General features: G+C 50.0%; 1 protein-coding gene across 14 annotated transcripts in view; it reads right to left on the reverse strand.

The window, feature by feature from the left end:
• Positions 1-15,154, reverse strand: part of DLGAP4 (DLG associated protein 4) — a 227,761-nt gene that overhangs the window by 36,814 nt on the left and 175,793 nt on the right. Inside the window, exon 1 of one of the 14 annotated variants that reach the window (XM_017512550.2) lies at positions 145-276. The exons of the other annotated variants lie outside the window; for them this stretch is intronic. Within the exon in view, the coding sequence (XP_017368039.1) occupies positions 145-160 (16 nt within the window). The 5' untranslated portion in view covers positions 161-276. Of the gene's footprint in view, positions 1-144; positions 277-15,154 lie in introns of those variants that run through there. 14 annotated transcript variants of the gene reach the window in all.

Here is a 15,154-nt window from a genome sequence, read left to right on the forward strand (position 1 = left end):
ATGAGAGAAGGGCAGGGGAGAGTGTGAGATGGTGAAACCTCCAACCTTCTCAAGCCCCTTCCAATGTAGAGGCCCTGCCTGACTTGGCCCTAGCTCTCTGGCCTCAGCCATTCCATCAGCAATGAGGGAGAATGCACATTCAACCTAGGGCATGAGGCATCAAGGGTTCAGGGCATCCTCAGGAACTAGGGACTCTTCAGTCTCTTGGCCTTTTGGAGAGAAGTAGGGGCCAGGTAAGCTTTCTGGGACAGATATACAGCCACATTTCCAGGATTTCTGGAGCAGGAGAACAAGAGTCAAGACAGCAACAACCAAGACAAACACACACAGGCCCTACCCACCCTCATTCAAGACAAAGTCTTGAGGGGATGCCGCCACTGGTCAAAGATATCCCCCACCTCACAGTCGCACACAAACCTATTATCCAGCTGGGTCTTGAGGTAGGTGAGGTGTGTGGGGCCAAAAGGCTACAACAGACCTCAAGGTCACTGAAAGACTCTCTGCTCCCCCTGGCCTTTTCCTTCCACACAACCTTCCCTCTCCCCTCTTCCCTCTGCTTGTATGCCCCCTTTCCATCTGGTCAGAAATGAACACATCTGGCCAGGCGTGGTGGCTCATGCTTGAAATCCCAGAACTTTGGGAGGCCAAGGCGGGTGGATCACCGGAGGTCAGGGGTTTGAGACCAGCCTGACGACATGGAGAAACCCTGTCTCTCCAATACAAAAAATACAAAATTGGCCGTATGCAGTGGCTCATGCCTGTAATCCCAGCACTTTGGGAGGCTGAGGCTGGTGGATCACCTGAGGTCGGTAGTTCGAGACCAGCCTGACCAACATGGAAAAACCCCGTCTCTACTAAAAATACAAAATTAGTCAGGCGTGGTGGCACATGCCTGTAATCCCAGCTATTCGGGAGGCTGAGGCAGAAGAATCGCTTGAACACAGGAAGTGGAGGTTGTGGTGAGCCAAGATTGCGCCATTGCATCCCAGCCTGGGCAACAAAAGCGAAACTCTGTATCAAAAAAAAAAAAAAAAAAAAGGCAATCCCCAAATTATATATTTTATGACTATTTTTATAACTTTTTTATTTTTGGTAGAGATGGGGTTTCACTATGTTGTCTAGGATGGTCTCAAACTCCTGGACTCAAGAGATCCTCCTGCCTCAGCCTCCCAAAATGCTGGGATTATAGATGTAAGCCACTGTGCCTGGCCTATAACATTCTTGAAATGACCTAATTATAAAGATAGAGAACAGATTAGTTGTTGCCAGGGGCTAGGGCAGAGGAGGTCACTAGAGAGAAGGTGAAGGGTAGGGCAGGAGGGAAGTAGGTGTGGCTATAAAAGGGTAACAAGAGGGACCCTTGCATGAGGTGATGGAGTAGTTCTATGTCTTGATTGCGGGGATGGTTATCTGAATAAAATTGCACAGCACTAACACGCAAGTGAGCACAGTGGACCTGGGGAAATCTGAGTAAGACAGCTGGATTGTGTCTGTCAATATTCTGGATGTGACAATGTACCACACTTTTGCAAGATCTTACTATTGAGGGAAACTGGGTAAGGGGTACAAAGAATCCCTTTGTATTATTTCTTATAGCAGCATGTGAGTTTACAATTATCTAAAAATTTTAAAAAATTATTTAAATTAAATTTAAAATCATCCATCCGTTCATCCAGTAGACATCTATGAAGCTAAGGCCTTATACTGATTTCCAGGAAAGCCAGGAGCCCTCATCAGCAGAGAAACAGTTCTGCAGTGAGTTCTTTGAAAATAACGCATGCCACGATGTGAAGCCAGGAAGCTGGATGTTGTGCCTTGTGTCCAGCCTAGTCCGGAAGCGACAAAGTGGTCCAGAGTTCCAAGCCAGGAGCACTCACTTCCTACTATCTGTTCGAAATGTCTCAGTCCTGCTCAGGCCTTGAGAAAACTGAGGGATTCCCCCAGACAGATACCTGCAATCTCTGGTTACCAACCTAAGACCAGTGTGCAGGCAGGACAGCCACCTCTCTGGACCAGAAGAAAGGCAGGAGGGAAGCAGGACGCAGGGCTCAGTTCAAAAGGAGAATGGAGAGAGGAGGGACAGGCCTGCTCAGTGAAAAGGAGCGCCTGCGTTCAGCTGGCCACAAGGCACAGGCTGAGGGCCAAAAGCTGGGTCATTTACTAAGCTGTGCTCAGCAGCTTTTCGGCTTTGTAGTGTAAGCTTCACCTTGCCTGCGAGGTGGGGACCATGATTATGCCCACTTTGCAGCGGGCATGAAGCTCAGGAATGTTAGACAACTTGCCCAGAGTTGCAGGAGTAAGCAGCAGCCGCATCTGCTGCCCGGCACAGCCACCTCATTCCGCTCTCCAGGCCTTGGGCCCCTCCTTGCTAGGCTGGGCTGCAAGTGTTTGGGACCTTCACTCATCCCCACACCCCCACAGCATCCCACTGGGCCCTGGGACCAGTCTTCAGGGGCATACCAACCCAAAATCTGACTGTGGAGAGTAGAAAGGGCCTCGACTGAGGCACAGTCCTGGCTTCCAGGCTCCTGCCTGCCCTCTGGACTTCTCAATACTCTCATCTGTTCCAGAGGCCAGGGTGGGAGGGGCTCTTACTGGGTCACAGCACACTGTATTCACACAGCCCTTGACAAACTCAAAGCACTGCCCCATTCATCCTCTCCCTCAAGGATGGGTGTGGAGCCTCCCATCACTGTGATTTCAGGAAAGATCTCCTCTGTGAATGCCCTCTCCACTGATGCCCGAAATTCTCTAATTTAAGAGTCATTTTCATGGTAAGGGTCCAGAAGCCAGAGGACAGTGTGGAACCAGACTAGCCTGAGTTCAAATCCCAGCTCTGTCACTGACCAGTTGTATGGCTCCAGTTTACTCCTTGTAAAAAGGGCGTGATTATGTAGGCTGCATTGCAGAAGCTAAGGCTGGGCCAGGCCTAGGCTTGGCATGACTTCTCATTTCTGGTACAGAGACAACTGGGCCTGTGGGTAGGGTAGGGCAGGCCAAATTTCTACCACTCCCCAGCCACTGGCAGGGAGTCTGGCTGGTTCTCTGACCAGCCCAGGGACAATTTCCCTCAAGACCTGGATGTTTGTTTAGAGCAGCTCTTGAAATCTATGGCCACTAGTGCCCAGCAGAGACAGGAGTAACTCACTGAGGATTTCAGGAAAGGAATGAATTCGTTTGGCCTAAAAGTCCCAAACAAATGGGGTTTTCTGCCCTAGATCATAACACTGAAGCCAACCCAGCTTCGCTCAAAATGTTGAAGGGGGTATATTCCCTGAGGAGGGAATATAGTTAATATTGGGGAGCAAGAACTGGGCACTAAGCCTAGCTTAGGCTGTGTGACACCACAGTTCCTGTTCCCATCTGTGGGGCAGGGATGACATTGTCCATGAAGAGTCTGCATGCAGCATTCACCAGGGTCTGGTGGGGAAGAAGCACACCTTCTTCCCAACAGAAGACAACAGGACTGCCCACAGCCAGGGTCTGGACAAAGGACTGACCCTCTAGCCTTTCTCTCAGAACTGCTGGGCCCAGAGTTCTACTCAGCACCCTCAGAGGCCCTGGGCCCTGGCCCAGGCAGTCATCAAAGGGAAAGTGACCCAGCCAGAAAGCAAGTTCAGGCCTGATTCAGTAACAGGAAGGTGACCTTATCTTGGATCCTTTATGTCTCCCAAGGCACACACGGGCCACAGCCATGTAAGTGGTGTTGACTAGCATACAAGATTTTGGGGCTTCAGGGGCTCCCTGGGGGGCAGGCACTCCTAAGCTCTGAGTATTGCCCCACTGGAGCAGGAAGATGGGACCTAACCTTGTACAGGAGGGCTCTCATTTCAAGTGTATGAATGCAGGAAATACGGTGAGGAAATACCTCACCCCTACCTCTTCCAATAACTCACTCCAGCCACTTCCTCCCCCGTTGTGGTCTTTACACATGTTGTTCTTCTGCCTGGAAGGCTTCCCTCAGGTACTCACAAGTTTGGGAATTTCCTCCTCTGAGAGCCTCCCCTGACTTCCCTCTCTTCTTCCACCTGGGAATCTCCATCAGAGCACCAACCACATTAGTCTGTGGGCTTGGAGGAGTCACCTGACAGCTATGGGCCCAGGGCAATTAGGGGAACTCTGTCCTGACAAATCACACCACATGCCAGGGTTGGAGTTATGCCTCAAGCATGAAGTCTGTTAATAATTTGTGGAAAGAGAAAATGAACCTCAGTATCACTACAAAAACCCTCAGTTGCCAAAAACCCAGATTATCTGGCCCTATAGCAAAGGCTCCCAACACTTTAGTATTCAACGTCCTAGGGCTCCTCCCAAACCTGAGCCCTTTCTGCTTGGTCCCTGCCCATCCATCTCGGCAGCTTCATCTCATGCCCTTCTTGCCCCTCAGCATACCCCTTCTAGCTTCAAAGAACCAAATGCACAGTGCACCATTCCCAAACACACCAACCTCCATGCATCCAATCCTTTAACGTGCATGGGTTTCTGCTGGAGCCCCCTTCCCCTGTCCTCCAGGCTTCCTGTCATCCTGCCAGCCCCTCCACCTCTAGCTCTGTCTGGCCTACGCCGGTTGGGCACTTGCCTTTCTCAAGCATCAGCTGGCGCACTCGGGGCTGTGGTCATGTCCCCCAACTGAGTGTGTCCCATGTGTGCTGGCAGCCCAGTGCCCAGCCTAGACGGTACACAGCCATCATTTGCCAATTAAACTATAGCGTAGGGGTGTCCAATCTTTTGTCTTCCCTGGACCACACTGGAAGAATTGTCTTGGGCCACACATAAAATACACTAACAATAGCTGACAAACTAAGCAAAAAAAAATGCCATGATGTTTTAAGGAAGTTTATGAATTTGTGTTGGGCTGCATTCAAAGCCATCCTGGGCCGCAAGTGGCCTGTAGGCCGCAGGTTGGACAAGCTTGCTACGGAGGGAGGCAAGTGCCCCAGAGATCCAAGATGTTGGAACTGAGGAGCCTTGCATCCTCCAGGATGTGATGTGATCACTGCCCCTCTGCCCTAGGGAGATGCTCTACATGCCACAATTTACAACAGGGCACATGAGTCCAACTCTGCTCATTCAGTCTGAAAAACTGGATTTGCCTGGGAAGCTAGGGAGTGAACACCTTCCAGTATGACTGTGTCCTCCAGCTGGTCCTTATGCATATTTTAAAAGATCCTGAGTGAATCGCCTGCTAAACCCCGGCATGCAGAACCACCCATCCCCGTGGGCTGCATGCTTGCCTCTCCCAGCCCCCTCAGCCATGCAGGTCCTTCATGCCACAGCCCAGACACGAGCCAGTTGTGCGATGCATCCTCTGCAGCCTGCTCCCAGCCCCAGACATCTAGCCCAGCCTCCCTGCCTCTCAGTACGTAACTCTTTGCTCCTTCTAAAGAGAAGCTTCCTTTCTCTCATTATTTCTGCCTTCTACCTCAAGATTTTATCCTCCAAACTGTATCAGGTCAGAATGAATTTGTTTCTGCATTTTGTTTTTTAATGTAAAGGCATATAAGATGGTCAACTAGGCCTCATGCCTGCTGGCTCCCTGATGCCTGCTTGGCAGGGGGCAAAGGAGAGGAAGTCTAGACTCCTCAAGAGGAACAGATGCCAGGGGGCCACAGACAATGTGGGAGCCATGACACAGGCTTTACAGCAAAGGTAATGGGGCCCAGCTCTAGGCCCGCCATGAATGGATTAAGCTGACTCCAAAGACAGGCAGACTCCCTTAACTCCCTTTGCTGGTACTGCCAAGCTAGGGAAAAGGCTCATTAGTGGAAAGGCTGAGGGCTGGTAAGATCCCACTCCCTCTCTCAGCCAGCAAGTAACCTGTCAAACTACGCAGCTAAATTGGGCAACTCATCTGTGTGCTGTAGTAAAACAGCTCAAAGACTCCCATCCACTCAGCCTTGAATCCCTCCCTCCTTTCCTCTGTTTCTTTCCTCCAAGGCAGAAGGAGCTGAGAAGAGAATTCCAAGCAGCTAGGTCAGGATCAGGGACAAACTATCCTCTCAAAGCCACTTCTGTTGACAGTCCATATAACCCTCTCCTTTCCCAATGTTTCAGTCTGAGAGCCACCTCCCTCACTGTGGCTTAAGAATTAGCAACATCGAACTTTACTTTCAAACTCCAGCAAGAGGGGCTGGCAGGCACTCTCATGGCAAAATCCTCCCAAATCCTTCTGGGGATCCTCCTCTGCCCCCTACAACCAGGCCCCTCCCATCCTTACCTTTTCCCCCTCATTTGAAGCCAGCCTCCCTGAGACTACCACAGGCGCCCCCTGGCCTTCTGACCTGTCCTTCTTCCACCCTAGCCATTTGAGGAATCCAGTCATGTCACTGCTTGACTGTAACCATTCAATGGTTTGTAGACCTGGAACAAACCCTTTTGTGGGGGTATTCAGGGCCTCCAGAATCTGCATCTACCTCAGACCCCAACATCCACAGAAGCCAACAAGTTAAAAAGCTGTCAGACAGGCTGGGCACGGTGGCTCATGTCTGTAATCTCAGCGCTTTGGGAGGCTGAGGCGGGTGGATCACTTGAGGTTGGGCGTTTGAGACCAGCCTGATCAACATGGAGAAACCCCATCTCTACTAAAAATACAAAATTAGCAGGGTGTAGTGGTGCATGCCTGTAATCCCAGCTACTCAAGAGGCTGAGGCAGGAGAATTGCTTGAATCTGGGAGGTGGAGGTTACAGTCGCGGTGAGCCGAGATCATGCCATTGCACTCCAGCCTGGGCAACAAGAGTGAAACTCCGTCTCAAAAAAAAAGGTGTCAGACTGGTGACGACAAAGCCATAAAGCTCACGGAGCTAGCTCTGTCCTTGGAGCCTGTTCCGGAAGCCAGGATGCACTCCTATCGGTAATGATTCTGATGCTAACACCTGACCTTACTGAGCACTGACCATGGCCAGGCCTGAGCAAGTGCTTCATATAGTTGATCCTAGTTACTCACTAATTCTATATGTGCAAAATTACCTACTCACTTGAATTTACTTGCAAAACTAGCACTTGAGGGGCTTGCAGACATGTGCCCACTGACACATCCCCAGCTGAGGTGGAACAGGGTGACACTCCACCTTCTCACTGCAGCTCTCATACTGTAAACAAGTATCCTTTCCTCCAATCTATTTAGTGCTATACTTTTCCCATTTGTGAGCTTTCTGTTGGTGACTTCACTGTTTAAAATGGCCCCACATAGTGCTGAAGCGCTGCCCCGTGTTCTCAGTGCAAGAAGGCTGTGATGTCCCTTATGGAGAAAGTGTTAGGTACACTTCATCCATTCATGAGTCATAGTGCTGCTGGCCATGAGTTCAATGTTAATGAATCAATAGTATATTAAGTAAAGAATCTTTTGGCCAGGCGCGGTGGCTCATGCCTGTAATCCCAGCACTCTGGGAGGCCAAGGTGGGCAGATCACTTGAGATCAGGAGTTTGAGACCAGCCTGGCCAACATAGCAAAACCCCACCTCTACTAAACATACAAAAATTAGCTGGGTGTGGTGCTGGGTGCCTGTAGTCCCAGCTACTTGGGAGGCTGAGGTGGGAGAATCACTTGAACCTGGGAGGCAGAGGGTGCAGTGAGCTGAGATTACACCACTGCACACTCTAGCCTGGGCAACAAGAGTAAGACCCTGTCTCAAAAAATAATAATAATAATAATCTTTCAACAGAGACACACATAAAACAAGGTTATGGATTGATTAGTTGGTGGAAACGTTATGACCACAGGCTTGCAGTGACCCTATATTGCCCAGAAGAGCAATAGTTTAACGTTCACTATGACTCTGTGAATATAACTACAGTGAATAATGAGAATCTACTTTAGCTATCCTTTAGCTCATTAAATGCTCAAAACCAGCATGTATAAGGGAGGTTCCCATTTCTCAAATGTAAATGCCTCATTTTACAGAGAGGTGGAGATTTGCCTGCACTCACATCCCAGCTAGGCAGTGAGAAGCTGTGGCCTGAACCTGGGGTGCCTAAAGGCTGACCATTACCTAATGGCCACTTTGCTGCACTAACTGCCCAGAACATGGCAGCTGTTTCACACATAAAAATAGGATGTGATACTCAATGTGCTCTGGGTAGGAGCCAAGACACTGACAGGCATGAGGTACTTTTTGATCTTGGGGTAGGCCTGTGCCAATCTTGTTACCATGGTTTCTGTATGAAGTAGAAAGTGACTGCCTCCTGGGAGAGTCTGGGGGCCTTTCTGGAAGACGCTAAGGTTGCTTGTGTCTGGATGGGTGGCCAGAGTCACTGAGTGGAAGGAAATGCAGAGCTTTCTGGTGAAGGGATCCTCTGTAAGCAAAGGAGCAGGGCAGGACAGCCCCACGGCGTGGGAAGACAGATACTGAGTGGGGCAAGTTTGGCAAAATGTAACTTAGTTACCTTAGTTGGTGGAGGGAGGATAGGGATTGAAGCAAGGAGATCCAAGGAAGGCTGCCTCCTCTCAGAAAGGATCCTCAGCTTCCTGAGGCTGCTCTAAGCAGCAGTGGGAACAGAGGCAACTTCTTCCTGCCTATAGCATCACATTCCTCATGAAGTCCCTCCAGACATGGCAGAGGATTTTACAGTACACAGGCATTGACAGCAGCTAGGAGGGAGTATCACCTACTATCTCAAGAGTCCCAGTGCACTAGGCAGCTCCGCTGGTGAGTGCCAAGGCCATTCAAGCTGAGTGTGTCCAGAATGAATCTGAATCCTCTCCTCCTCCATATCAGCTTTGCTCTCCCAGAGAGGGGACCCTGAGCACTCAGTTATCTACTCCAGAAGGCTGGGAATTCCCACCTGCTCCTTTCACCCTCCTCCATCTGCAAAGCCTCACCCCTCTACCACAAAAACACATCTAACAGAGGCCAGCTCCTCTCCACCCCCACAGGCCTGATCTTTTGCCTCCCTGCTTTCTCTCTGGCGCATCTTACCCATAATGACTCCTGGAACCCTGGCAGTTTTTAAAAGGGCAAACTGGATTACAGCTCCCCCATTCTAGGCTGGGTGAGGTGGCTCACGCCTGTAATCCCGGCACTTTGGGAGACTGAGGAGAGTGGACCACCTGAGGTCAGGAGTTCACGACCAGCCTGGCCAACATGGTAAAACCCTGTCTCTACTAAAAATACAAAAAGTTAGCCGGCCATAGTGGTGCACCCCTGTAATCCCAGCTAGTCAGGAGGTTGAGACAGGAGATTCATTTGAACCTGGGAGGCGGGGTGGAAGTTGCAGTCAGCCGAGATTGCGCCACTGCACTCCAGCCTGGGCAACAAGAGCAAAACTCCATGTCAAAATAAAAGAAAGAAAAAAAAAAAGGCTCCCCATTCCATGCAGAATAAAATCCACATTGCTCACCTGGGCCTAAAATAGGATCTGGCTCACGCTCCCTCATTCCATTCTAGCCACACCATGCTTTTGCTGTTCCTCAAACGCTCCAAGCATGCTCCCATGTGGGGCCTTCGGACCTGCTGTGCCCTGTCTGAAACAAACTTCATCCTCATGTTGACATGCCTGCTCCTTCTCATCATGATTTGGGGTCCCAGCTCAAGTGGCATGTTTTCAGTAAGGGCCTCCTTGACCACCCTGTCTAAAGCTGTTATTCTTTCATTAAGGACCCTGCTTGTTTCATTCAAGCACTGGTCACTTATCAGCTCACGTGTCTTTGGCCTCTCTCTGCTACCAGACAGGGAACCTATCTGATACAGGTCCCTGATGGTGGGGACTTTGAGTATCCTATGTAATCATGGTGCTTTCTCAGTACCAGGCCCAATACATTGTTGCGCTCAGTAAATACTTACTGAATGAACAAATCCCTGTTGGACAACTGGGTAAACAGAGGCACAGGGAAGCAGAATGACTTATTCCTGGCCTTCCAGTTTGGATCTAATGCCCAGGGCCAGGGCTTTGACCTCCCTTCAGATTACCCGCCTCCACACACAGAGGAGCACAGTCTGGTGGGAGGTAGAGCCTTGAGCAAATCAGCTTGAGGCTGGGCAATGAAGCTGTGAGAATGAGAGCGCAAGAAATCGTCGGCGCACTGGAAAGTGTGTGAAAAACAATCATTTCTGAAAGGCAGCAGGGAAGGCACATGGTGCTTCCAGCAACACTTTCCAGGCAACATGTATCATTTGTATAGATTTAAGAGAATCATTACTGAGGCCTGGGCCAGGCGCTACTTTATGTTGACACAGCTCTGGGAGGAGAGGTAATTATCACTGACACTTTATAGATGGGAGAACCAGCTTTTTACTTTTATGAGTGGCAGTGCAGAAAGCTCTGCTCTGCAAGGCCAGGCTGCCAGGATCTAAAATCAATGCTGGCCATGGTGGACTGTGTACTCTGCACAGGGCCTGAATCCCTATTTGGCCTTAGTTTCCACAGCTGTAAACTAAGTGGGTTGGTCCTGAATGGGGGCCACAGTTCAGATGTGTACAGGGCTCACAGCTGCCATGTTGCAGACCTGGGCCCAGCATCTGTCAAGCTGCCAAATGTGCTGGAAATCTGGATTTAAAAATATATGTTTCAAATTAGCTAGCAGAGTTTTTTTTTAAGACAGGGTCTGACTCTATCACGGCTCACTACAGCCCTGACCTCTGGGCTTGAATGATTCTCCCAACTCAGTCTCCCAAGTAGCTGGGGCCACATGTGTGCACCACCATGCCTGGTTCATCTCTAATTTTTTGTAGAGATGGGGTCTCACTATATTGCCCAGGCTGATCTCAAACTCCTAGGCTCAAGCAATCCTCTGGACTTGGCTTCCAAAAGTGCTGGGATTACTGGCGTGAGCCACCTTGCCTGGCCAAAGAAAAGAATTTGAATGTTCCCAGCATACAGAAAAATGTTTAAGGTGATGGATATCCTAATTACTCTTATTTGATCATTACACATTATATGGATGTATTAAAATACCACATCTACCCTGAAAATACATACATCTATCATGTATCAACAGAAAAACCATTTGAGGAACACTCAACAGAAAAAAACAATCAATTGGCAAAAAAACTCCTCTGAATTTTCAAATGGTGTTAATTAATTCATAACTTTAAGAACCACTATGCAGGTGCAAGTGCAGCAGCAGTGGCCCATGGCACATGAATCTATAACTGCCACAGCAGCTGCACAAGACCTCCTTGCTCTTTCTGGGGCTCCAGCCCCCTCCCCTGCTCCCCAGGAGGCCTGTCCCTAAGAGCCTCCTCTCAGAAAGGCAGGAGCCCCGTGGGAACCTTGAGGTAGGGGCAGCAGGAGGAACTTCTACTGATGTCTCAGTTCCGGCTGCGTGAAAGCAGAGAAAGTTCCTTCTGGCAGGAAGGCCAGGTCTGGTTTCAGGCTCTTGGCACCAGGTCACAGGCGGCAGGAGAGCTGTATCCAGAGTGCAGACTGCTAACCCTCCTTCAGGGGCCTGGAGCAGTGGCCTAAGAGGGACCCGCTCTATTGCCAGGGCAATGCCTCCATCCTACCCCCAGCTGATCCTTAGGAGAGCTGTTCACTTCCCAGTTGGGGTCAAGGGTGTGAGGGGCTGTTTTCCTGACATGTTTGGGCCACAGGAGTGGGGGAAGGGGTTAAGCAATGCCTCTAGGCACACCCACAGTCCAGGGCAGCAGGTTCTCAGTGGGTGGGAAGCTGTCTGCTGGCTGGGAAACTTCAGAAGCTCCATGGCATTTCCCACTGACAGAGGGCTTGACATGAACTGGCCTAGCAATAAGCACTTTAATTGTATCGACTCACCAACTCTTCACCAGGTCTACCATTCTGATTTCAAAGAGAAAAAACAAACAAAAACCCCCCTGAGGCTCAGAGAAGTGAATAGCCCAGGGTTACACAGACAGGAAGTGAAAAAGCCAGGATCTGAGCCCAGGCTTTCAGTCCAGAACCAGTGCATTTAGCTGCTCCTTAGCCACACCCTCTAGGGCTGGGAGTTGGGTGCCACCTGCCAGAGCCTGGCTGAGATCCTGGCCAGGACAGTTCCCCAGTCAAGGCCTATATGGGCCCTTATTCCTAGGGTCCTCAGGCAGGGTTTGACTATTTCCTGAGTGGGTTAGAGGGTGGCAACTCTGGCTCTGCTGACAACGAGAACACGGACCTAGTGACCCCTGGTGCAGAATCCCAGCACGTGGCTAAGGCGCCCACCCTGCCTGTGACAGCTGCTGCTCACTGTCCTTCTGCAGATCCTGGTCTCAGACACATGGCCCCATATGTTCTGACTCTCTCACCAGGAACACCAGAATCGCTGACATGGGTTCCCAACCTCTCAGGATTTCAGCTTGGCTGAGTCTCGTTCTGGGGATTCCCAAGGGGGCCTGGGAAAGGTTCTTTGGCCTCTCACTCCACCCCAGGTCCCTCAGAGCAGCTCCGTTTCCCCTTTTTTCTCTGTATAGAATTCCCACATGGTTATTCTGAGACCTACCAGACTAATTCACTCTCTCATAGTACACATGGAAAAGGATAAGGAGGGCAAATGCACTTGCTGAGGATCTGGCAGCAGAGCAGAAACCCTTGCCTGGGGCTCTGAGCGTGGGAATGTTCCTGGTTTCCCCCTAGCCTGGAGAGCACCAGCTCCAGGCATTCAGGGAGGCACTCTCCTGTGGCTGAGCCCCGCCTCCTCCAGCCCCTGACTACGGACCCCCAAACAGCATGTCCAAACAGCATGTCATTTCTGAAAAACCATTTCTACCACCATTGCAACCATATCCAGTAAGCAGCTTGTCAGGAAATATCCAGTCCTTGCCCATTCTGTATTGGAATCTGCCACAAACATCATTTTATTTATCCTCAGAGACCCAACTGCAGAGTCTGCTCTGCCAAGAGCTCTGCTCAGTGGCCTCTGAGCCACCCCCTCCTGGACACCTTATTACCATCATCCCTAGGAGCCCACTTTAAAGACATGGTAGCTCCCAAGCTACTGTTACTAAATCACAATCTTGTTGTATATCAAAACTATAACCACTTGGCCAGGCACAGTGGCTCATGCCTGTAATCTCAACACTTTGGGAGGCTGAGGCAGGAGAATCACTTGAGGTCAGGAGTTTGAGACCAGCCTGGACAACATGGTGAAATCCCATCTCTACTAAAAATACAAAAATTAGCCAGTAAATACAAAAATTAGCTGGGCGTGGTGTCTCACGCCTGTACTCCTAGCTAGTCAGGAGGCTGAGGTGTGAAGATTGTTTGAACCCAGGAAGCAGAGGTTGCAGTGAGCCAAGATCACACCACTGCACTCTAGCACTCCAGCCTGGATGACAGAGCGAGACCCTGTCTCAAAACAAAAACAAAAACAAAAACAAAAAAACAAAACAAAAACCAAAAAACCCAAACCACTAGAAGGCAGTGCGAGTGAGCAGGAGAAGCTGGCCAGTTACAGAGCTGCCTCGGCTCCAGTCCAATGCAAAAACTTGACATGTCCAGCCCATTTGGTCTGGTGAAGGACTGAGGATACAGAATGCAAAATCTGGCTTTTCAAATACGATTTGGCTTTTCAAATATTGCCTCTATCATACGAGTTTTGCTGCTACCTTTCCAAAGCCTTAAGATCCCCAGGAGCCCAGCCTGGGAAGTACTACTTGAAAAGAGCCTCAAAAAAACTACCCTCACTTCTGCAGGGCTCATAGCAAACCCTGGTGACAGGTCGCAAAAGCCCGGCTTTCAGAAACTGTCACAGGTCCTGTGTCCACTGTGCAAAGCCAGATGCTGCCAGGCCCTGTGCACCTCGATTGCTGGCCTCTTTCACTATTCTGAATGACCAAGCGAATTCCAGAATAGAAAGGCAGTGTTAACAGGCTCATTCACTGGGCCTAGAGTGGCAGGTGGTATATCAGGTGACAGGAGCAGGAGCCAAGATCCCTGGGCAGCCGACAGTCAGGATGAGACTAATAGTGCAGGACTGAATGGGGAAAACCATGAGTTCACTTGAGGTCAGCAGAGGTAATGCTGCCTGCCCCTGTGCCAGGCAGGTCCTGGGGACAGAGACAGAGGAAAGGAGAGGGATTTTTTCCCTCAGAGTTTATGTTAAGACCCTGAGTTTGGGATCCCAAGTAAGACAATTACACAAGAAAAGCAGCATACGTGAAAAAATAGCTTAGTGATGCCAGCTGACCACAGATACTGTTGGAGGCTGCACTGTTACAGGAAAGTCACAGGACCAGAGAGGGAGCAGTCCCCACCGAACTTTGGATAATACTGAGGGTGTCATTAGGTAATTCCGGGCAAGGGGTATCATCCAACTGGAGCCTGACGACAGAAGGCGATCCACACAGCAAGAAGTCTCAACTCCATCCCATTCCACCAAGTGCTTATTTATAAGGGGAAAGCCATGCACAGGGCCAGCCACTAGGGACCCAGGATGAGTAGTCCTGAAAAGCCTCCTTAATGACTGGGCACTGTGGCAGCCATATGGAGTGGCATGAGAAAGCCCAGGACTGATTCAACAAGAGTGACTAGTGTGTCTGGGACGGACTTGTCACAAATAGGGCGTGTGACACATGTGCACCAAAAGTTGTGCCTAGTGTAAAGTGAAGGATGGTTTGGAGAGACTAGGATAGTCATCCTGGAGAAGAGAGACAGTTTAAAAAGGCATGGCTACTGTCCTCAAATACCTGAAAGTCTGTCAAATACACATGTGGCCCCAGAGGGTCACACTACAAGCTAAGAAAAGGGCTCACAGAGCTGCTGCCAATCCCAGGCCCTCCAAGGACTCTGCACGCCCGAGGGGAAAAGGAAGGTGGGGATTGTTAATGTGAAGTAGACTTTGCCTAATTATAAAAAGGAGCCTTCTAAGAAGCAGAGCTGGCTAAAGATGGACAAGGGCCCAGAAAACGGCCAGCCAGGCTAGATGCAGGCAGAATGGATGCCAGGGAAACTTAAGTCCCCATGGGTATGAACTTTAACATTTCTACCAGGCCTGAGACGCTTTTTCTTTGCCCTCCAACTTTACATCCAGTTCTGGATGTGATGTTGGACATCATCTTTGTGTACATGACATTCATAGTTTAACTTTTTTTTTTTGAGACAGGGTCTCATTCTGTCATCCAGGTGGGAGTGTAGTGGTGTGATCATAGCTCACTGCAGCCTTGACAGCCCATGCTCAAGCAATTCTCTCATCTCAGCCTTCTGAGTAACTGGGACCACAGGCGTGTGCCACCATGCCTGGCTAATTTTTTTTAGTTTTTGTAGAGT

Source organism: Cebus imitator, unplaced genomic scaffold, assembly GCF_001604975.1.
Source record: "Cebus imitator isolate Cc_AM_T3 unplaced genomic scaffold, Cebus_imitator-1.0 Scaffold18, whole genome shotgun sequence".
NCBI classification, from domain to species: domain Eukaryota; kingdom Metazoa; phylum Chordata; class Mammalia; order Primates; family Cebidae; genus Cebus; species Cebus imitator.